Consider the following 23,725-nt stretch of genomic DNA (forward strand, 5'->3'; position numbering starts at 1 on the left):
GACAAAATTATGAAGGAAAAAAAAAAAAAAGTTTAGTTAGCACCACTCACACAGGAGTGGTGCTTTAAGACAATCTAACTATAAATAAATCTCGGGATAGAACTTTCCTGCCCTCTTCCTTGTGTAATACAGTATGAACTATGGCTTAGAAGAATCTGACAAATTCCTAGTGTTAATCAGTGAATGAAAAGTGGTTCATGAGAAGAACCCCGGCTCCTCCCGTTTTGGATACAAGATCTGGCTTCTGGATTTAGCTTTCTCATCCCCCTCATTGGGTTTATTATAATGTTATATAATGGAATTAATAAACCACTCTAAACAATTTTACTCATGTGTAATCACATGAGATTATCAGATTTACTAGACCGAGAACACAACACACAGTTGTTGTAAAAGTAACAATTTGCATTTTAATCATTGTTGGTGGAGAGCAATCCGTACCAAAAAGTGCAAATGTCTGCAGATGAGAGCAGGATTTTATACACCTATGTAGCAGCAACAACTGCACCCAGCCCGCCTCAATGCATATAAATACATATATACATTTATAAAAAGATAAACGCCACCTCTAGGAATCATCGGACACCAAAATCAATAGATGGCTTGTGACCAAACAAAATTCATTCCCACATATGTGGCTGAAAACTACTCTGGGAACACCCGACTCAAACCTGTCAAAATAAAAACGAGGAGGAAGGTGCATAAAAGTAGGAAAAAAAGGCAAAGAATCGTCAACTGAACATGTGGATTATAAGATACAAATGAACGTCTGGAAAAATAAATATTTGCTTTGTTATCAGGAAGCAATATTCAGATTTATGAAATACTTCTCATATGAAGATTTATCTTGCAGCAACAGAGTTAATTGCGAGGTAAGAGAGTCAACGTAACAGTAGCAAAGTGGTTTAAGTAAGAGCTTACGGATCACATTTTGGGCCCAAAGTACTTGTGTATCCCGGGTTCTTTCTCACCAATGAAATGATTAGTCTGTTGGGTGACCAGGACAATATGCAGCAGATTCTGTTACCTAGACCCTAGGAGGTCTGCATCAGCATCACATAAGATAAAGACCTTGCCCAGCATTAGTAAATCTATTGTTAAGAAACCTTTCTTGTCCCCTGCAGTTGCCGCTAATAGTTTAAAGTGGAAAAATCACTGCAGTCTTAGGCCAAGCTCACACTAATACAGAGCTCTCTATTGAGCACTAACATAGAGTTTCTATCAGACCCCCCGTAAAACTGGATTCCAACGTTAACCCGGACAGAGTCACTGTCTGATATCCGTCCTGGCAGTATTTGTCTTTATCCGATTTGCACAAAACGTGGCCATGTTTTGTTTATGATGAAAAAACACATACTGTCCGACCAGACAGTGCCTCAATCAGCTTAATGTAAATGAACGGATCTGTTCGGGTTCCCGTCGGAATTCACTTTTTTGAGGATTCCGATAAATACTCCAACGTAGTGCTCAACGGAGAGCTCTGTACTAATGTGCACTGGCTCTCCTGACCCTATACCTATATATCATACACTGTCCTTGAGATTAGCCTCAGCTTTTGGTCGGACAGTTGCCACAGGCACATGAAAACGGTGTATTGCATCTTGTATGCCCCACATCTAGTGTGGTCTCCGGTCAACCACCAATATCTGACATTCACTGAATGTACCTTCTAATTTACACACCGGGCAGATACGTGAGCTCTAGTTGTACGGTCTCAAGAAAGGAGTAGATCTACAGTAAGGCGCTGTCATCCTGTACCACCCCCGTCATCAGTACTGCAGCATAGATACAGACTTAATGCCCTACATTTAATTCACTTTTTGCCCTAGAAAAGAACAAAATCCTCAATGTCTTCTCACAGACAGCTAATCCAGTGTCCTGCCGGAAGTGCAGCTTCTAGCACAAATGAACCTTGAAGCTACACTTTTCTAACGTCTTCCACAAGGGCCTGGAAAAGTCCAATTTTCACAATTTCCTCCTGCTGAATATCGATTTCTTTCCAGTGTTCTTATCGCCAATGCCGAGTCCAATCAGCAGCCGAGCTTTCTCGTCCTCCTCCTGCTGATTCATGTCCGTCTTTGCCTCACTTTTGCCTTTTGTTTCTGCACCAGCGGCCGGTTTAAGACGTAGTTTCTCTTTAATGACCTGCATGATACAATATAAAGTACATGAGCTGATAGAGGGTTAAAGGAAAGCTATTATCCGATTTTTGCATTTTATAACAATTTTTGCCACTTCTTCACATGATCTTTATTAAAAAAGTGATAATCGCTGCATTAATTTTCACAATGGCCACTTTCAGAAAGAGTTTTCAACAGTTTCCTTATCATCAGAGGCATGATTACAATATCAGTAACACCTCTATATATACATCCACCAATCACAATAGGCAATGTACCAGCTGACCCTTCTCCCCCTCCCGTCATAATGACCTTTGCACATGCTCATTAAATACTTTAGTACAAAAGATAGGGTAAGAATCTCAGCTATGTACATGTGTTGTTTCCTAAAACAAAAAGGAACTTTTAAGAGTCTAAAACCGCCCCAGTGGGCAGTGTGAAAATTGAAAGATTTCTATATATATATTTTTTTAATACAAATTGATATGGAAAAATTCAACATGGAATGTAGACTTGATAAATGTTTAGACCATTGTAGCAATTAGTTCTCACCTGAGCCACAAGAGCCTTCCGACTGTCTCTCTTTACTGCCATTGCAAAGTCCAGCCATGTCCAGGTATTGTTGTGATACTCCAGACAGGGTAACACCAGCGTCAAGTCTCCCCAGTCCACACTGTTTTTCTCGCCCTGGTGGCAAATGGTTTATATAAATTACATTTTTTGCTTTTGTAAAATAAAAATAACAATTAAATGTCTTCAAATTGTTAAAAGGCCACTCAAATTATCATTTTCTTTATACAGAAGGTTCCCACAAGTTGCCTATCGTCCCCTTTATCAAGACAAACCTAGCCTGTCTAAATATAAGGGTAAGTTCACAAAGGTTGGATACGCAGTTGATTTTTTTTTGGCATGCAGAAAATCCTTGTCAGTAAATCAGATGAGACTTTAAGAAACTTCATCCATGTGTTGCAGAGAATATTTGACCTGGAAATTGACAAACGTTGCGAAGCAGAAATACGCAGCGGGTCAATTTATGCTGCAGATTTACATTGCATCTTTCACCCTTTGCAAGTAAAAGGAGGTCTTCTCTGATAAATCTGTCTTTTCAGTGGCGAAATCTGCAGAAGATCAGTCCCTTATGAACGAAACCTGAATTACAGTTTAGGCAGCAACCACATCGCTTGTAGAAGCAAGAAACGGGAAGCGAGGGCAACACAGAAATAACATACAATTCTAGAGATACATGAATGGCTGTATGGAAATTAATCCTGAAGGATCTCAGTGACATTTCGGCTATGCTCACACTTTGCTTTTTTGCTGCTTTTTTACTGCAGCCAAAACCTGATCAGTAAAAAAAAGCAGGTTCTGATGGCTTTTTTGCTGCATTTTTGCACTTACTCATTGCTTTCTATGGGTGAAAAAATGCTGCAAAAATGCTGAAAGAATTAACATGCTGCACTTTTCAAAAAAGCAGCAGTTTTCCAATTCAGTCAGGGAAAAAAAAAAGTGTGTGCATGAGATTTCTGTAACTCCACAGCTTTTGCTGGTACTGTAAAAAACTGTTTTTAAATTTGCATAAAAAAATGCAGCAAAAAAGCAATGTGTGAACATAGCCTAAAACATTGCAAATAATGGCCACTGTCAGCCAAAGGACTGATGCATTTTACCAGTCCAATTCCAGGAAATACCTGAAAATACAGAGGGACAAAGGAACCACTGGCTTCAGACATCTTGATGTCAGGTAAGAACTTTATTCCTGAGATTTCACTCACGTACCTTGTAGCTGACACATAGAGGCACCTGTGGGATTTTAATGTAGATGAATGAATTGTTCATGGCCGCTCGCTCTTTCATCTTGTCCAGATCATCCACCGGATGCTACAAAATGAGAAGAATATACAGAAGTCTGATATTATATGCTCACTATTAAGAGATGTGATTTTTTTTTTGTTAAAGGTGCAAACACCCCTCCAACTAACCTCAGGCGCTTTCCGAAATGAACGTCTGACTCCTGTTGTCCGATTTAAGCCCTGTCCACTACCCTTGCCTGGGCCCAGAGACACGGTGTCCTCGGCCACGATGAGCTGCCTGGGCTTTACCACTGGCATGCCTGGAGCGGAGACATTTAGGTTAATTCATTTTCATTTGTCAGTTTAGTAACCAAACACAATTAAAGTGCACAATCAATCATTCAGACCGTCACATTGGGGCTTATGAAAAGGAGGACTGTAATTACAAGGCACAGTATGTAGATTCACCCAAAAGAGAAGAGAAGGAATTGCTTACAGCAATTAATTAGGCTTTTGATTAGTTACAATGGATAATGCAGGTTTTTTTTCTTTCAACCCTAAGGCCCATACTGTATACTCCGAATACAGTATACACACTGCACATCCATATTCTCACCTGTGGTCACAAGTTTTGATTTATCCTCCTCATCCCCAACCTCTTCTTCCTCTACGCTGCGTCCAGGGAAGAAGAATCCCATCATCCTATGGAAGAACTGATGTGTCAGCTGGATGGTTAGAGGAACCACATTCACCTGCAAGCAGAAAGATAAAGTATACACAGGAATATATACAGTAGGTGTGGGTTGCCAGGTACATGCTATATGGTCTGATTTTACTCGCAATAAATATTTAATTTAAAAAAAAATCTATAAGTTGCACAACTTAAGGTTGTAGTCTGACAGCCATATAATAAGGACAACGGTCGCATTGCAATGCTCGGACTGGCTGGCGGCTCTCCTGTCCTGAGTGTGACGGCATGTATGTCTATGCAGCTGTCACGTTCAGGTCAGGAGAGCCGACAGCCAGTCCGAGCACTTCAATGCGATCGTTGCCAGTGTTATACAGCCGTCTGACAGCGACTCCAAAGTTGCTGCTAGTGATCATTACAGGTAATTCCCGACATGCTCAGAATGGTTATTTCATAGTTATATCAGAACCCCCAGGATGCCCATCAGCATAGATTGAAAAATTACACGTATTGCAAAAAACAAGTCCTCACACAGTTTGATCTACAGAAAAATACAAAAAGCTAGAGATTTAATTTCCATCATGAAATAAAAAGGAAGAAGAACGACTACTACCTCAAAGTGCTCCTTTATGGAGATGCCTCCTACCGGCGGACGGACTTTGCTGTACAGTCTCAGTGCAAGCTGCCTGCCTGACTGAGCAGGGCTCTGTGGTCTCAGCGCCACCTGGGGAAGAAAAAGACATCCAGGTAATGATATGGTGGGATTTACAAAGCTGAACAATTCATCTTAGATTCCCTCACCTTGTAAATGGCGTTAGGGAGCAGATTGTTCATGGTAAACCAGCCCAGCTCCAGCAGATGCTCAGCCGTGTCATCAGACTTATTCACCTACGTTACATGGGAGAACAGTATTTATTGCTTTAACGTCATGTCCACATTATATAATATTTCCATTTGCAGAAGAATTGAATTTCATTGATATCCCCATTTAAAGGGGGTGTTTCGTCAATGCAGCCCCTCCTTTATATAGCTATACCTGGAGGAGTTTGGAGGAGTGTAGCTACACACTGCAGACATTTAAGTAATTGGTTCACCCATAAAATAATGAAAGAAATGGGTTTAATGGGATTTTTCAGAATTTTATGATTTACAACAATATCGAAGCCTCTAAACATGTTTCCCCTAACTGTACTGAAAGAGCCCCACAATTATATATTCTTCAACCGTACGTATCACACCACATCCAGAATGCACAGGGCACAACCTGAATTCCCGGATGAGTTCCCCAAATGCAACAGGGGCACGAGAACATTTTTTTTTTTTCACCTTCGGTGGGATTTCACAAAGATTAGGGGATACTGGGCCAAGTGGTTCAGTTCCTACATGATCACGTGGGAATGCCCATCACAGATGACCCCAAGACTTGTCTACTAGTTATTGACACTGGACAATACCAAACAACAGTAGATAGATTATTCCTGACTGAAGTCATATTTGAAGTTCCAAAAATGAGTGGCCAGACATTGGATGTCATCAAGAGTACCAACCATCTTGCAATGAAAATCGACCGTAAACCTCTCCCTCACTTTAAAAAACAGTTATCTATATATGCCATAGATGCCTGGAAAATTCCAAAAAGTTTGGGGTAGATGAATTGAACACGCCATGACTTCTTAACTGGTGGGTGGTAGAGGGGAAAGAGCGGTGGAGGAGGGCTTTTGGGGCTACACTTTCTTCTCTGGACTCTTTGATCTCACCTATCTCACTAAACAGAAAGAAACAAGCCGCAATGACGATTTTTTAACTTAGTTTATTTAGTAGGATTTTCTGTTTGTGGTCGGAACCCAGTGAGATATGTTTAGGAATATTCTATTCAAGTTCTCTATATCTGTTCTACAATTCCTTACATTCTTTCCTGGTAATGATTAATTGGACATCAAACCTTGTTAGTTTTCTGTATGCATTATGTATAGGTTATCAATATCAGATCAGTGAGGGCCGGACGAGGCGAGTAATGCACACTCCACTGTTCATCAGTGAGCTCCATGCACCACGCAGTGGCTGGCCTGGTATCAAAGCATGTCTAGGCAGCTCAATCTCATTCGGGTGAATTGGAAAGAGGTGCAATACCAGACTACAAAATGTGTGGAAACTGTGCCATGTGCCAAAGTGCTCCTCCAATCAGCAGATCATGAGGATGCCTTGGCAGCTAGATCCCCACTAATTAGATAATTATGACCGAGCCCAAGGACCTAAAAACCCTTAGTTCAAATTACCCTCTTTGGAGTACATTTGTATTATATGTTCAGCTTTTTCTATACATTTCAATCAACTTGTTGTTCCTACCTTGCTATATAGGAACCTCTGTAGTTCTAGCTCTGCAATGCCCAACTGTCCATCCTGCTCCGTGAGCCTCCATCGTGCCTGTGCAAAGTAGAATTCAGTCCGACGGACCACGCTGACATCTTCTGGCTGCTTGCGCAATTCCATCTTATTTGCCCTTTGTAGCTGGAAGTCCTTAAAGCATCTGAAATAAGAGTCAATACATTTTATCTGGACTGCCAACATACAACAGTTAATAAGGAAGGTCACTAAAGCCGGCCATAGACATCAGATTGCTGTCGGGCAAACTATGTTTCGGTCGATGATTCTTCTGACCACTATCTCAGCAGTCTCTCTAATATATCTCCTTGTTCGGCCAAGTGCTCCTGTGTTCTGAGAAAGCTCCCGGATGACATGTTGGCCAACAATTTATCTCTGACATCAGACATGCCCAACAATCAGTCAACCGGCGACCCGATGGACAGAGTGTTGGGCAAACCTGTTGGCATCGGTGGTCTAGGTCAATATTAGTCTAATGACGTAAGGACTACAATTCTTTTTGTTTTCTGTTCTGTATAGTTTACACACATTAGGCAATGTAATATTAAACAATTTGGCTTCCGTCTCCATAAGATGGTTGTACAGTGTCATGTACGCAGGAGGTTACCTAATGAGGATGTTCAGTTCTTCGCTCTTCTGCTGCAAGTCCATCTTCTCCTGGAAGAGCTGCCCTTGTAGTTTGAGGTGTTGCACGTTCAAAGACTCATTCTTGCTCTCATCGTGAAGCAACTGGAAGATAATGTAAATGTTACAAGTGACAATATAGAATGGAGGTGCATCCACTAGAGATATCACAGGGTACGACATGACTGGAACTCAGCAAGTCGTACAATGTACTGTAAAACCGAAGTGTAAAAGTACAATAATGAAATGATCAGACCTTCACTACAGAGTACATCTGCTTCTCCAGCTGTCGGATTTGCAGCACGTGCTGTCGGACGGCTTCCTGGAGATGTAGGATGCTGCTCCGCTGCTCCTCAGGATTACTGGAGATCTCCAACTGGAAACGCACTCGCTGCTTCTTCTCACTGTGCTCCTGGTGATACGATACAAGAAAACACGTTCCACCCATGAGGTCTGAGTGCAATAAGTAAGGGGACACATTCACAAAGACGCTCCATTACTGCTGGTAAGGCCTTATGATTTCCCTGTATATTCATTGACGATCTGTACACTATTTTGCACGCTCTCTCTATACATCTTTATTCATCTTGGACCTCTTATCTGTGCTGCATCCACCTGGACACTATTCCTCATGTGCCAGAACAAATTAATATCTCCAATCAACTAATCATATCTATTTCCCAATAAAATCTAACTAATGCATCTACGTTTTCTACACTTACTATATAGTAAGCACCGTTTTCTTGTATCACTCTCCAAAGGAAATAATGGACTATGCTTTACAATACAGAGAAAAAAGATAATCCAATGATATGCTTTTGACATTACACTGGGTGCATGGAGTCTATGGAGGTTCCGAGCATACATCACTGACAGTCAAAAACTGGATGTGATTAGAGCCTTAAAGGGGTTTTCCCACGATCAAAAGAACATTTTAATCAATATACAGTACAGACCAAAAGTTTGGACACACCTTCTCATTTAAAGATTTTTCGGTACTTTCATGACTATGAAAATTGTACATTCACACTGAAGGCATCAAAACTATGAATTAACACATGTGGAATTATATACTTAACAAAAAAGTGTGAAACAACTGAAAATATGTCTTATATTCTAGGTTCTTCAAAGTAGCCACCTTTTGCTTTGATGACTGCTTTGCACACTCTTGGCATTCTCTTGATGAGCTTCAAGAGGTAGTCACCGGAAATGGTTTTCACTTCACAGGTGTGCCCTGTCAGGTATAATAAGTGGGATTTCTTGCCTTATAAATGGGGCTGGGACCATCAGTTGTGTTGTGCAGAAGTCAGGTAGATACACAGCTGATAGTTCTACTGAATAGACTGTTAGAATTTGTATTATGGCAAGAAAAAAGCAGCTAAGTAAAGAAAAATGAGTGCCCATCATTACTTGAAGAAATGAAGGTCAATCAGTGCGAAAAATTGGGAAAACTTTGAAAGTGTCCCCAAGTGCATTTGCAAAAACCATCAAGCTTTACAAAGAAACTGGCTCACATGAGGACCGCCCCAGGAAAGGAAGATCAAGAATCACCTCTGCTTCTGAGGATAAGTTTATCCGAGTCACCAGCCTCAGAAATCGCAGGCTAACAGCAGCTCAGATTAGAGACCAGGTCAATGCCACACAGAGTTCTAGCAGCAGACACATCTCTACAACAACTGTTAAGAGGAGACTTTGTGCAGCAGGCCTTCATGGTAAAATAGCTGCTAGCAAACCACTGCTAAGGACAGGCAACAAGCGGAAGAGACTTGTTTGGGCTAAATAACACAAGGAATGGACATTAGACCAGTGGAAATCTGTGCTTTGGTCTGATGAGTCCAAATTTGAGATCTTTGGTTCCAAGCACCATGTCTTTATGCGACGCAGAAAAGGTGAACGGATGGACTCTACATGCCTGGTTTCCACCATGAAGCATGGAGGAGGAGGTGTGATGGTGTGGGGGTGCTTTGCTGGTGACACTGTTGGGGATTTATTCAAAATTGAAGGCATACTGAACCAGCATGGCTACCACAGCATCTTGCAGCGGCATGCTATTCCATCCGGTTTGCGTTTAGTTGGACCATCATTTATTTTTCAACAGGACAATGACCCCAAACACACCTCCAGGCTGTGTAAGGGCTATTTGACCAAGAAGGAGAGTGATGGGGTGCTACGCCAGATGACCTGACCTCCACAGTCACCAGACCTGAACCCAATCGAGATGGTTTGGGGTGAGCTGGACCGCAGAGTGAAGGCAAAAGGGCCCACATTTGCTAAGCATCTCTGGGAACTCCTTCAAGATTGTTGGAAGACCATTTCCAGTGACTACCACTAGAAGCTCATCAAGAGAATGCCAAGAGTGTGCAAAGCAGTCATCAAAGCAAAAGGTGGCTACTTTGAAGAACCTAGAATATAAGACATATTTTCAGTTGTTTCACACTTTTTTGTTAAGTATATAATTCCACATGTGTTAATTCATAGTTTTGATGCCTTCAGTGTGAATGTACAATTTTCATAGACATGAAAATACAGAAAAATCTTTAAATGAGAAGGTGTGTCCAAACTTTTGGTCTGTACTGTATCTTGGAATAATAATAAGTTCCACAATTGGATGTGTTTAAATAAAATGTTCCTGTGCTGAGATAATCTTATAAATGTGCCCCTGCTGTGTACGGTGTAATGGCTGTGTCTGACCGTACAGGAACACGGTCTGATCATACCACATCTCCTGGGCAGGGAGGAAGCAAAAGAATATACAGATATTACAGCACAGGATCACATACATACATACATATACACACACATTATATATGTACATATAAACTCCATGTCAAAATGATCACACACCTTTCGTTTTGGCTCCACATGCAATAGCAAGTTGTTGACGATATCCAAGATCATGGCGTACTGTGCGGGGTTGGTGGAGATTTCCAGATGCTGGTGTTTTAAAGTAAAGGTATCAGCAGCAGCTGCAGAGAAGAGTATTTAAGTCAGTCATAATGTGTGCGTCCTTTAAATGGTTCTTTGTAAATGCCATAAAAGCAAATCTACATAGGGAATCTGTCATACAGTACAAGAAAATATTGACATTTTTTTCCCGTATCCAACTTTTTCTTAATGGTGGAACTCCAACTAAAATTACCAGTGGCACCTTCAGCAATAAAGTGGGGCGTTATATGCTTCGGCCCCAAACCTGACCCTAAAAGGCTATATCTTCTTACAGGTCAGGGACTGAGAATACTGAGCGCTCCTTTAAAGAACACATAGGAAATTTAAAAGAAAAAAATGTCTGCTTTATTCCAGACATAATGCTGTACTTTTCCAATGGTTGTGTCTAACACTGCAGTGAATAAGGCTGTGACCTGTGGATAGGTGAAGAGTTAAAAAAAACAGAAATGTCCTATGTACGCAGGTGACTATTTCCCCTGAGCATGTAGTAATAGGCAGCGGTATTCTGAGTGCAGCACTATGTACCTTCTTGTCCTTTTAGCAAGTCTTCCTTTTCTGGATGTAGTGGTGTTGGGGGAGGTTTAATTTGCAAAGCCAGCTCAGGGTCTATATCGTGACTGTAGCTGATGTAGTACATGTGGCAATTACAGCGGGAGATAATTCGCTGCACTTGTTGGCTTTGTTGAGCTTCTGCTGGCTGACTCCAGTCTGTAAAGAAGTAAAAAAAAAAAATATTGAAAAAAAAAATCTCAAAAATATTTATTTTCAATGGTAACCAGTCAATTCATTGGAATTAATTGTACACCGATTCTAACCTGTGGTGGTGCTGACCATGCCTCCAACTGCTTGGCCACTCTCCATGAGCTCCTGCACAGAGTCCAGGTTCCTGTGACGATGCTCCTCGATGTTCTTAACCTGAGTTGGCAAAGAAGTGATTTACGGTCTCCGCAAAAAAAAAAAAAAAAAAAAAAAGCACGGAAGACAACAGAACATAAAGGACACTTAATATTGTAAAGCAATGAGAAAGAATGGCGACAGACTGACCTCCAGCCAACATTGCCCATCCTCTCCGTCACATGGACTGCTCTCAGTGGTGGCAAAGTACTGCATACTGTCAAGTTGGCATGTCCATGAAGTCTTCTGCTTCAGGGTGTCTCCATACCAAGAAGGATGATGTTGGCACTGCAAGAGCTGGGCTTTTGCTGCAGACACAATCACACAACCTTCTGTTTCTGCTCCTCGAAGCACCATCTGTAGAGAAAACCAAGAGGTACGCACATGGGACCGCCGAACCAACGAGGACTGTAAAAATATGCAGAACACTGAAAAATGGCCCATTATTTGTATTATCATAGACCTGGAGTTCAAATCTAAAGATACAAATTAGCTCATGCTACATGGGTAGCCAGAGTATTAGATGTGGAGGAAACTGGGATTGGTCAAGATAGAAGATGTCCCTTAAAGCTTCATAAGATCTGTACCAAGTTCCCCTCACCTATGATTGCTCAGTTTTTCTGGGGGGTAACCTTTGGGCCCCCACAGCCTGGATGTGACCAATACCTCTAGGTGTTGGATTCGGACATGCAGATCTTTTCTTTCCAGTATGGTAGGCAACTACCTCATGTGTATGTCCAGCTTTATCTTCTGTAGCTAAAGGGATGTCATTTAGGAAATGTGAAGACCCAAAGTGCTCAGGTTTGTGCCTTTACAACTAAAAAGGCACAAGCCTCTAAATTTATTACTTTTTGAAAACCTCTGTCTTACTTCATGGCTACAGACATTTCATAGTATCTTCTTCAGTTTCTTAGTTAAAGGGGATGTCCAGGATTAAAAAGAACATGGCTGCTTTCTACCAAAAACAGTCTCCCATCTGTCCACAAGTTGTGTGTAGCATTTTACTGCTACACCATAAAATAACAGATACTCATCTTTCGGCACCGGCACTATTCCAAGGATGTCAGTGCTAAGTCTCGCATTACATTGTTCGGCCATGTGAGCACGGCAGCCAATGAGCGATTGCTGATGGGCTGCTTCACTCGCACTTCCTTCGGACAAACTGAAGGAAGTGTAAAAACGTCAGCCCATTCTCAGCTGTTGATTGGCTCCAGGACTCACGTGAAAATGTCAAGTGAGCTGGAACTGGTGTGGGAGGTATCTGTTATTTTTATTTTACACTGGGAAATACTGTATTTAAGAAGCTGTTGTTCGAGTAGTGGACAAGGCCTTTATCTTCCATAGAGCTGAGCTATAATACCAGATAAAACCTGTGGATGAATGTGGCACTGTTTTAGTAGCCATGTTTTTCCTCCAAACGCTCTTCATTTCCAACTTTCTCAACAAGCGATCCCATGATTCTGCCAGCAATCCCTACCTGGCAGTTCACCAGCTCTATCAGCCAGTTGTGGTTGTAGATATCTTGGTCTTGGCAGGCGGCTTTTCCGCACAACTGCTCGCTCACCCCGGACTCCTCTTCTGTGAACACTACAAACTTATCAGTCTCTTCAATCAGCTTCTGCAGCATGTCTGCTCCTAGAGAACCATGGGGACAAAAGCAATCAGCGGGTAACGCAAAAAAGAAGATTCCAGCAAATGTCCCGTTAACATTAAAGTAAAAGCAACCAGGCAACATTTCGCACCTCCTGATGGAGATCGCTCCGCCCGTCCAGTAACCACCGGTGGTGCGACTATTTTAGGTGGAGGAAAGCTGCGCACGGAGCCACGTTTTATCTTCTTAGCCTGCAGCTGAGTGTCAATTTTCAGTCCTTTTAAGGCCTCTGTGGAAAGATTGCGCTTCAATATGGCGGCTTTCTTGTAACCATCATACAGTCCAAACGCGATGTCTCTGTTTAAAGTTGTCCATGACGCACGAAGATCGACCAGGTGCAGACGATGGGTATAGGTCGGGTTTTCCTCGCCGGTGGCAGACAATTCCTGGCAGAAAGTAAAACAGATCTTAGAAAAATAGTCATGAAATAAAGATACAATATTACTATTTTTTTTTTAATGAACAACCTTTTATTTAATTGATTATCAAATGAACATCCAACACTGGAAAGCACGAAGCCCAAATATCACAGATGAACAGACAAGAATCACACTTGAGATCCTCTGCAGTTTGTTTATCGTTAAAGGCTTATTCCACAAGGTAGGAGATAAATTGATGATTGCTGGGGGTCCAAAATCGTGGACCTCGGCAATGCCAGGATCACCAGCCTTGGGAAGGTGAGGCTAGAGGCTTCGAAAACACTGGGATTGGGAGGGGTAGGAGTGGGAGCAGGGTGTCGGGCTTGGGAATGCTTAGATCAGGGGGAGTGGGGCCTCAGGAATGTTGAGATGGGGGGCCAAGTTCCCTCCAGAACACCGAGAACGTGGCTATGCAGCTCAGGCTTAAATAAAATGTAGGAATTCATGCTCGACCTCTGCTCCATTCATTGTATATAAGACTGCAGGAGAAAATCGAGCAGAGTGTTTAATACAGCGTTCAGATCAAACCCATGATGAGCGTGGAAAAACCTCACAGAAAAAAAAAGCAGGCGTACTTACCAATACCAGGGTACAATATACTGCAGGATACACCTGTCTCCTCCATGAAGTGGTTGTTCATTAGTATTTTGCACTTGAACCCACGCAGCCCTTTATCATGGAGGTCTGCTGCATCCAGCAGTACATTAGTTTTGTGACCATCTATTGATAAGTACAGACTTATTTTTTCTGTGATGTTTTTTTGGATATGATTTCCTTTTCAGTGAATTCCCTGCAGAACGCTGAAATAAGGTGGAATCTAAAATAAAAATTAATATCCATCTGTACAGCTGAGAGGAGTCAACAGGAGGGAAAGTGGCACATCATATACCAGAGCCTCGTCATCCTAGCAATTGGCATGGGCCCTAGATGTTGAATCAGGCATTGATAGCACACGTCTACAACTTCTATACCGAGCCAACTCCTTCAATCCACAGTTAACCAACTTGCAACACAAACTAAATTCAGAAAACCACTAGACCAGTTTTATAAGAATCATAATGGGGGACATTTAATCAACAGCAACATTTCATACACCATTCTTTGCCTGTTAGCATTTGACTGGATATGCAAATGAGGCTGAAGGACTATTTGCAGATCTGAAGACTCTGGTCACTCCAGCTCTATTCCCTGCCCAGCGCTGCCTCCTCCTGATTGACTGACAGCCTCTATGCTGTGTGACTTCAGACAAAAGGAGCTGTCAGTTAAGTAGGAAGAGTCAGCGCTGGGCAGGGAATAGAGCTGGAGTGACAGAGGCTTCAGATCTACAAATAGACCTTTGCTTCATTTACATACCCGGTCAAATGCTGATTTCTTAGTTACAGAGGAACGAACAGGCCATGTAAAGGTATGGCTGGACTTGTCTTTGAAAGAGCTGTATGTGCATATATATAGTTTGGGAGTGAAATCTTGCTGACAGCATCCCTTCAAGAGCTGAATGAAAACTTTTTTAGGTAAAACACATGAGCACCAGAAATTGTAACTGCTCTAAAAATGTCTCCTTTAATGCTTAGTACATTGCTTATTGTGCTATGCAGTATCTATAACTCCATTCATTTCTATGGGAGTTACAGAAATATAGTAGCTCACCTCCTTTCACCTGTTCCTGTAGCTTCACCTACAATGGTCAGAGCCTAAAGGAAGTTATTCCTGCTTCAACTATTACTGTGTGTGCACACTTACCAATTGAATTAGATACTATAACTACAATAATCTTCCCGGGGCAAATGGAAGTACTATTGGTAACGGATAAGCTTTGCCAATATGTCCGCAGATCCTGCCTTCTGTACTTACCTGCCTTTCATAACTCAGTGAGGACAGGCTGAGCAGATGGGTTTTCTGCACAAGATTGTCAATCTGGTGGTCGGCATTCTCGTCACAAGCGGAGGCCATAAGATGCACAGTCACCAGGTTTAATTTGCTGGTCATCTGCGGCACGCTCCATTCTGAGATTAGGCGACGCATTACTGTGCCAGCTGTGAGACGGGATCAATGACAGCACGGTTAGAAAAACACCACTGAATGCCACATTTTACTAAAACATAATGAGATCTTGCGAGTTCTGTTTTACTTTTTAAAATACTTAGTGTCTTAAAAGACCAAGCCGTAACTTTTTTGTTTTTCCATTGATTGTTTCAGGTTTCTATGTTAAATGATTTAAAAAAAAAAAAAAATGCGTTTTTATATTATTTTTCATATTACTATCTACATTGAACAACAGAAATTTTTTTTTTTCAGAATTTTCCATTAGGCCAAAATTGAGACTCCCACTTCTTGTGGAGCACATGGACATTTAGCAGCAATGGAACGACTGAGATCCTATTTATACTAAAGCCTTCTCAGCTTCTAATCTGGAAATGCCCTGATCTGGGATAAGATATGGGAAGGTAGGGTAGGCAGATGAGCTCGGACAGCACCAATTGTGGATCTTGTGTTAACCACTGTATATAGATGTGTTACTTATGGAAATTCTGTCTGTGATGATAATGAGGCTGCTGAAAAGTCATATTAGTAGGAGTCTAATATTAGGCCTAGTGGTCAGTGTCAATAATTGAAACATTATAAAAAAAAGATTGTAATCAAAAAATACATTTAACTTAAAACCTGATTTAGATATGCCATTTTCTGATGACACATTCCCATTAAAGGGATTATCTAGGATTAAAAATATTTTTTTACTATGGGCCTAAGAAATAAGAGGCAGGTATTTGCTAAGTACCTGCCTATTCTGCCCGGCGCCGATCTGTGCCGGCACAGAGCAGTCACAGACCGCTCCTGCAGGTGATAGAACCGATGATGTCTAGTCGTCAGAGCAGCGGCTTCTCTTCCACTTTACTCTGTTGAGGGGTGTCACTGAAGACGTCATGCTGATTAACCTTTGGCTCCCTGCTGCTTAGCCGCAGAGAGCCAGCTGTCAATCAGCAGGACGGTGGCCGTCGTGCCCCATCTACAGAGCAGCCTGGAAGAGGAAGAGCTGCTCTGTTGACGTAGAGCAGCTGAAAAGCCGACAGTGACTGATGTGAGCCGATAATTGCCTTTGTTATTAAGGGTTAATGCGTTATAATTATGAGTGATGTAAAACATTCAGGATCCTGTGACTTACCCTGAGGGATCAGCCTCTGCACTCCGCGGGTGAAGATTTCTCCTTGACTGCACTCAACCTGAATTCCTCGCTGTTGCGCAAAGGATGCCCAGTAGTGGATCTGGAGACAGCACAGGTTGTCACACGCGTACGTTGTGTTACGTTAAGTCACTTCTTACATTATTTATTTTTTTCATTTGTAGATTAGGCGTCATTGGGTCCAGACTACTCACCTGCAGCTGTGGAAATAAGGCAGTGTATGAAAGCTGCTTATAGTGCTGTCCCAGCTTCTTCTTCCCTGGCTTTAAGTTATTAAATAGCTTCCCACGGCAGATCGGGCGACTGACGCTGCTCCATGTCGCCCAGAAATTCTGCATCCATCGTAAGGTACTGCTATAAACCAAAATGCGAGGCTGGCAGATTTCTGTAGGAAAAAAAGGTTTATAATATAGAAAAGTTCTTGGAATGGCTGATTCAAAAAAAAAAAAAAAATCAAAACCTTTCTTATTCAGTCCTACCCTGTCCCAACCCTCCCTACTCTGTACTGATGAAGAGAAAAAACTCAGAAACATTGCTGTCCTCAGAAGGAGCCTCTGGTTTGGCCGATATCGGTAGTCATGATTCAAGGGTTGGACCTTCACTTACAGGGTAGTTATCTACAGCTGGCAATAGACAGAGATAAATTGTTTAATATGGAAATAGTGAAGGACATTTAACCCCTTCCTGGTTTGTGAAACAGCTAAAAAGTTCTCAATATCGTCTTGTCACGAATGTGTTGTGGACGTTTCTTGCTCACCACTGGCTGTTCTGTTTTCCTGCACCTATATACACACGTGGTCAAAATTGTTGGTACCCTTCGTTTAATGAAAGAAAAACCCACAATGGTCACAGAAATAACTTGAATCTGACAAAAGTAATAATAAATTAAAAATCTATGAAAATGAACAAATGAAAGTCAGACATTGCTTTTCAACCCTGCTTCCATTGAATTTTTAAAAAAATTCAACTCATGAAATAGGCCTGGACAGAAATGATGGTTCTTCTTAACTTAATGTTTTGTTGAACCTTTTGAGGCAATCACTGCAATCAAACGATTCCTGTAACTGTCAATGAGACTTCTGCATCTCTCGACAGGTATTTTGGCCCACTCCTCATGAGCAAACTGCTCCAGTTGTCTCGTATTTGTAGGTTGCCTTTTCCAGACGGCATGTTTCAGCTCTTTCCAAAGATGCTCAATAGGATTTAGGTCAGGGCTCATAGAAGGCCACTTCAGAATAGTCCAATGTTTTCCTCTTAGCCATTCTTGGGTGTTTTTAGCTGTGTGTTTTGGGTCAATATCCTGTTGCAAGACCCATGACCTGCGAGTGAGACCAAGCTTTCTGACACTGGGCAGCACATTTCTCTCTAGAATCCCTTGATGGTCTTGAGATTTCATTGTACTCTGCACAGATTCAAGACACCCTGTGCCAGATGCAGCAAAGGAGCCCCAGAACATAACAGAGCCTCCTCCATGTTTCACAGTAGGGACAGTGTTCTTTTCTTGATATGCTTCATTTTTCCGTCTGTGAACTGAGCTGATGTGCCTTGCCAAAAACTTCCATTTTTGTCTCATCTGCCCATAGGACATTCTCCCAGAAGCTTTGCGGCTTGTCAACATGTAGCTTGGCAAATTCCAGTATGGCTTTTTTATGATTTTTTTCAACAATGGTGTTCTCCTTGGTCGTCTCCCATGAAGTCCACTTTGGATCAAACAACGATGGATGGTGCGATCTGACACATATGTTCCTTGAGCTTGAAGTTAACCTTTAATCTCTTTTGAAGTTATCTGGGCTCTTTGATTTGTCATCAATTTTCCTCCTGCGGCCACGTCCAGGGAGGTTGGCTATAGTCCCACGGATCTTAAATTTCTGAATAATATGTGCAACTGTAGTCACAGGAACATCAAGCTGCTTGGAGATGGTCTTATAACTTTACCTTTAACATGCTTGTCTATAATTTTCTTTCTAATCTCCTGAGACAACTCTTTCCTTTGCTTCCTCTGGTCCATGTTGAGTGTGGTACACACCATGTCACCAAACAGCACAGTGAGTATCTGTAGCCCTATGTACAGGCCCACTGACTGATTACAAGATTGTAGACACCTGTGATGCTAATTAGTGGACACAACTTGGTTTCACATGTCCCTTTTGTCACATTATTTTCAGGGGTGCCATAATTTCTGTCAAGGCCTATTTTATGAGTTTAATTTTTTTTTAAATTCTGTGGAAGCAGGGTTGAAAAGCAATGACTGACTTACATTTGTGCATTTTCATAGATTTTTAATTTATTATTACTTTTGTCAGATTCAAGTTATTTCTGTGGCCATTGTGGGTTTTTCTTTCATTAAACGAGGGGTACCAACAATTTTGACCACGTGTGTATATATTAACCCCTTTACGACATAGGGTGTATTAGTACGTATCTGTGCCCTGGGCCTTATGGACCAGATACGTATTAATACGCCCTGGCGATTTCGCCCGCACACAGGCTGTGTGGGCGCGATCGCCGCCGGGTGTCAGCTGATTGTCACAGCTGACACCCGGGGCTATGAGCAGGGAGCGGTCCCGCACCTCTCCCGGCACATTAACCCCCGCGATGCTGCGATCGAAGTCGATCGCAGCATTGCGGTGGCTAAGGGGAGGTGATCGGTGTACTCACCTCCTCTTCCGGCCTCCAGCGCTGTCTGCAGCGGCTTCCTGGATGTTGCCATGACGACCCGATGTCGTCATGACAACATCCAGGTCACCAGACAGCAGGAAGATTTTTTGGACATGCGCAGTGCATTTCCAAACTATCTTCTCCCTGTCCAGCGTTGACAGCCTGCATGGCACAGGGATAGTGCTCCATTCCTGTGCCATGCAGGCGATCAGAGGAAAAAAAAGAGAAAGTCCCATAGTGGGACAAAGTAAAAAAGTAAACAAACTGTCATAAAGTGAAAAAAAAAAAAAAATTGTAAAAATATAAAAAAATAAATAAAAAAATAATCCACCAAAAATAAAAATATAATGTACCCATCAATAAATATTATTATGAAAAAAAAAAAAAAAATAAAATAAAAGTACACATATTTGGTATCGCCGCGTCCGGAACAACCTGACCTATAAAACTGTCCCACTAGTTAACCCCTTCAGTGAACACGGTAAAAAAAATAAATAAAAAACGAAGCAAAAAACAATGCTTTATCACCAAACCACCAAACAAAAAATGGAATAACACGTGATCAAAAAGACGAAATCTAAATAAAAATGGTACCGCTGAAAATGTCATCTCGTCCTGCAAAAAACAAGCCGCCATACAGCTCCATCAGCCGAAAAATAAACAAGTTATAGCTCTCAGAATAAAGCGATGCTAAAAAATAATTTTTTCTATAAAATTGCTTTCATTATGTAAAAGCGCAAAACATAGAAAAACTATATAAATGTGGTACCGCTGTAAACGTACTGACCCAAAGAATAAAGCTACCTTATCAATTTTACCACACGTGGAACAGAATAAAAAAAAAAAAAAAAAAAACAATTCCTGATTTGTTGGTTTTTGTTTATATTGCCTCCCAAAAATCTGAATAGAAAGCGATCAAAGAATGTGACGTGCCTGAAAATGGCACCAATAAAAACGTCAACTCAACCCGCAAAAAACCAAGCCGTCACATGACTCTGACGGCCAAAATATGGAAAAATTATAGCTCTCAAAATATGGCGATGCAAAAACTAGATTTTACAAAAAATGCGTCTTTTAGTGTGTGACAGCTGTCAATCATAAAAACCCGATATGAATCTGGTATCGCTGTAGTCGCACCGACCCGAAGAATAAAGTCGTCTAATCACTTATACCGCACGAGGAACGGCGTAAAAAATAAATTCTCGGGTTAGGGTTGGGGTAAGGGTTGTGATGGGGTTGGGATTTTTTTCAAAAGTAAGAAAAAAAGATGACGATATGGCGACTAGTGTTGAGCGCAAGTGCTCGCTACTTGAGTTTGCATCGCGTGCTCTGGTATGCATGGAGTATCGTGGGTATTTGAGTGACTTGCTCGAGTCTCCGCCCCATATGCTCCGCGGCCAAAAAAAACTTTGCTGGGATTGCCTGCCATGCACGAGCGATCCCCGCATGTTTTTTTTGGGTGTCTAATAACCGTGAAACATGCGGGGCAGGGACTCGAGCATGTCACTCGAGCACACGCAGTACATGGTGCATACCTGAGTACCCGATGCAAATTCAAGCAACAAGCACTTGCGCTCAAGACTAATGACAACTTATTCAATATGATGACCTAATGTTATCATATTCTGTGTCGGACCTCTGGGTTCAAAATGTTCACTATACCCCTTGATAAAATCCTTGAGGGGTCTAGTTTCCAAAATGGGGTCACTTGTGGGGGGTTTCCACTATTTAGGCACATCAGGGGCTCTCCAAACGCGACATGGTGTCCGCTAACAAATTGAATAGAAAATCGGCTCAAATTGTTAGCGGACACCATGTCGCGTTTGGAGAGCCCCTGTGTGCCTAAACATTGGAGCTCCCCCACAAGTGACCCCATTTTGGAAACTAGACCACCCAAGGCACCTATCTAGATGCATAGTGAGCACTTGGAACCCCCAGGTGCTTCACAAATTGATTCGTAAAAATTAAAAAGTGGAAAAAAAAATACTTTTTCATTTTTACGGATTAATTTGTGAAGCACCTGGGGGTTCAAAGTGCTCACTATGCATCTAGATAGATGCCTTGGGGGGTCTAGTTTCCAAAATGGGGTCACTTGTGGGGGAGCTCCAATGTTTAGGCACACAGGGGCTCCCCAAACGCGACATGGTGTCCGCTAACAAATTGGAACCATGTCGCGTTTGGAGATCCCCTGTGTGCCTAAACATTGGAGCTACCCCACAAGTGACCCCATTTTGGAAACTAGACCCCCCCAAAGCACCTATCTAGATGCATAGTGAGCACTTGGAACCCCCAGGTGCTTCACAAATTAATCCGTAAAAATAAAAAAGTGTTTTTTTTCCACTTTTTTTCATTTTTACTAATCAATTTGTGAAGCACCTGGGGGTTCCAAGTGCTCACTATGCATCTAGATAGGTGCCTTGGGGGGGTCTAGTTTCCAAAATGGGGTCACTTGTGGGGTAGCTCCAATGTTTAGGCACACAGGGGCTCTCCAAAAGCAACATGACGTCCGCTAATTATTCAAGCAAATTTTACAATCAAAAAGTCAAATGGCAGGAGTTCACCCCTAATCTCTGAATCTGTACTTGCTGTTTCCTTTTGTTGCCTTCCGGCACGGGAGTACGGTCTTGACAACCTCGGTTGTCCTCTTCTGTTGTGGCCGTGCTCTTTGAATACCCCCACTCAATAGCGTATATCCAGATGGTTCGCTATCATTTGAACGTTTATTCCATATATGTGTTTTTAGTTGCTCTATTTTATTTTTTCCCTAAATGTGTTTATGTTTGGTTAATTAACCTTCAACCATTGGGTCCCTATTCTCCAAATACACGATATTGTATTGTTCTATTTCTCTCCATGTCAGTAATATGTATTGATGTTCAAATGCTTTATTCTTTGATCATATTCGAGAACTTTGAGCTCCACCATGGGTATTAAGATCTTATCTCTTAATGTAAGGGGTTTAAATTCCCCCTTTAAAAGGTCTCTCCTTAGGAAAGAGATAGGATCATCCAAATGCGAAGTTATCTGTTTACAGGAGACCCATTTGCTTTCCCAAGACGCACCTAGATTATCCAACATGCACTTCCCCACAATAATTCAGGCTAATGCTCCACATAAAAAAGCGGGTGTTGCGATACTCATAAAACATACCATAGCATACTCCATGTTGTCCCTTTACACTGATCCCAGAGGGAGATATATAGTCCTATCCTGTTTACTAAATAATTCCAAATACACGATTGTGACCTTATATAGCCCTAATGATAAGCCCAAAATTTTCTTCTCTAAAGTTCTTAAAAAAATTTGTTCCGTTTCTCAGGGACCATTGATAATTTGCGGAGATTTCAAAGCCCCTGTATCTAGAGATTTAGACACGGACTCGGTTCGAAATACGGGTCGGGAGGAGTTAAAAGGTATTATATCAGAAGAAGCTCTCCACGATGTCTGGAGATATCATCATGCCAATGAAAGGGACTATACGTACTTTTCCCCTAGATTTTCATCACTTTCTCGAATAGACTATTTTTTTGTAAATAAAACAGCCTTACCATTATGTAAATCCTCACATATAGGTTCGATAACCTGGTCTGATCATGCCCCAATTACATTGGAACTCGCTGATGGCGGCCCTCCACCCTCTGCGTTTACTTGGCGTTTGAACACTTTTCTTTTAAAATCTGCTCATAATAGGGAATATCCCTCTAATGCACTGAAACATTTTTTGGAAATTAATGACAATGGAGAAGTTTCCGATGAGACTTTATGGTTATCGCAAAAAGCATTTATGAGGGGTTTATGTATAAAATTGGCTTCACGAGAAAAGAGACGCAGAGAGTGCGAAGTGCAATCGGTCATAAATAAAATTAAAATCTTGGAGATCAACCAAAAACAAAACAAGACCCTGGCAGTTAATAATGCGTTGCTGGAGAGTAGAAATGACCTTCGGAAACTCTTATTATTCAACTATGAACATAATCTAAAGCGGGTCAAAGCAAAATACTATGCTTTGGGTGATAGAGCAAGCGCTGTACTGGCCCGTAGAGTGAAAAAACTGACTGCTAAGGGGAGGATTGACCATTTGCTACAGTCAAACGGGGATACAATTTAGGACCCAATAGAGATTGCCAACGCATTTGCGGACTATTATTCTCATCTGTACAATCTGAACTCGGACCATACCATCCGTTACCCCTCGACTCCACATATAGAACAATTTCTAAAATCTATAGACTTACCGAAAATCTCACAATCCCAACTTGAATCTTTGAACTCGCCTATACAGATTGGTGAAATAAAAAATGCAATTAAAGCGTCTAAACTACACTCAACTCCAGGGCCAGAAGGCTTTGCTAACGAATTTTATAAACTGTTTTCG

At 41.7% G+C, this 23,725-nt stretch overlaps 1 protein-coding gene across 1 annotated transcript in view; it reads right to left on the reverse strand.

Annotated features, from left to right (window-relative positions):
- Window positions 1–320: 320 nt before the first annotated feature.
- BLTP2 (bridge-like lipid transfer protein family member 2) overlaps window positions 321–23,725 on the reverse strand; it is a 66,241-nt gene continuing 42,836 nt past the window's right edge. The window contains exons 21-39 of the mRNA XM_073667875.1: window positions 16,887–17,077; window positions 16,675–16,774; window positions 15,366–15,547; window positions 13,187–13,481; window positions 12,922–13,079; window positions 11,595–11,801; window positions 11,366–11,465; window positions 11,076–11,258; window positions 10,449–10,570; window positions 7,861–8,016; window positions 7,588–7,709; window positions 6,945–7,125; window positions 5,400–5,486; window positions 5,212–5,322; window positions 4,527–4,662; window positions 4,100–4,230; window positions 3,897–3,998; window positions 2,673–2,807; window positions 321–2,145 (exon numbers count right to left, since the gene is read on the reverse strand). Coding sequence (XP_073523976.1) covers window positions 1,966–2,145; window positions 2,673–2,807; window positions 3,897–3,998; window positions 4,100–4,230; window positions 4,527–4,662; window positions 5,212–5,322; window positions 5,400–5,486; window positions 6,945–7,125; window positions 7,588–7,709; window positions 7,861–8,016; window positions 10,449–10,570; window positions 11,076–11,258; window positions 11,366–11,465; window positions 11,595–11,801; window positions 12,922–13,079; window positions 13,187–13,481; window positions 15,366–15,547; window positions 16,675–16,774; window positions 16,887–17,077 — 2,879 coding nt within the window. The 3' untranslated portion in view covers window positions 321–1,965. The remainder of the gene's footprint in view (window positions 2,146–2,672; window positions 2,808–3,896; window positions 3,999–4,099; window positions 4,231–4,526; window positions 4,663–5,211; window positions 5,323–5,399; window positions 5,487–6,944; window positions 7,126–7,587; window positions 7,710–7,860; window positions 8,017–10,448; window positions 10,571–11,075; window positions 11,259–11,365; window positions 11,466–11,594; window positions 11,802–12,921; window positions 13,080–13,186; window positions 13,482–15,365; window positions 15,548–16,674; window positions 16,775–16,886; window positions 17,078–23,725) is intronic.

This window comes from Phyllobates terribilis, unplaced genomic scaffold (genome assembly GCF_046119375.1).
Source record: "Phyllobates terribilis strain yellow unplaced genomic scaffold, ASM4611937v1 Scaffold_2__4_contigs__length_985480577, whole genome shotgun sequence".
Taxonomy (NCBI): domain Eukaryota; kingdom Metazoa; phylum Chordata; class Amphibia; order Anura; family Dendrobatidae; genus Phyllobates; species Phyllobates terribilis.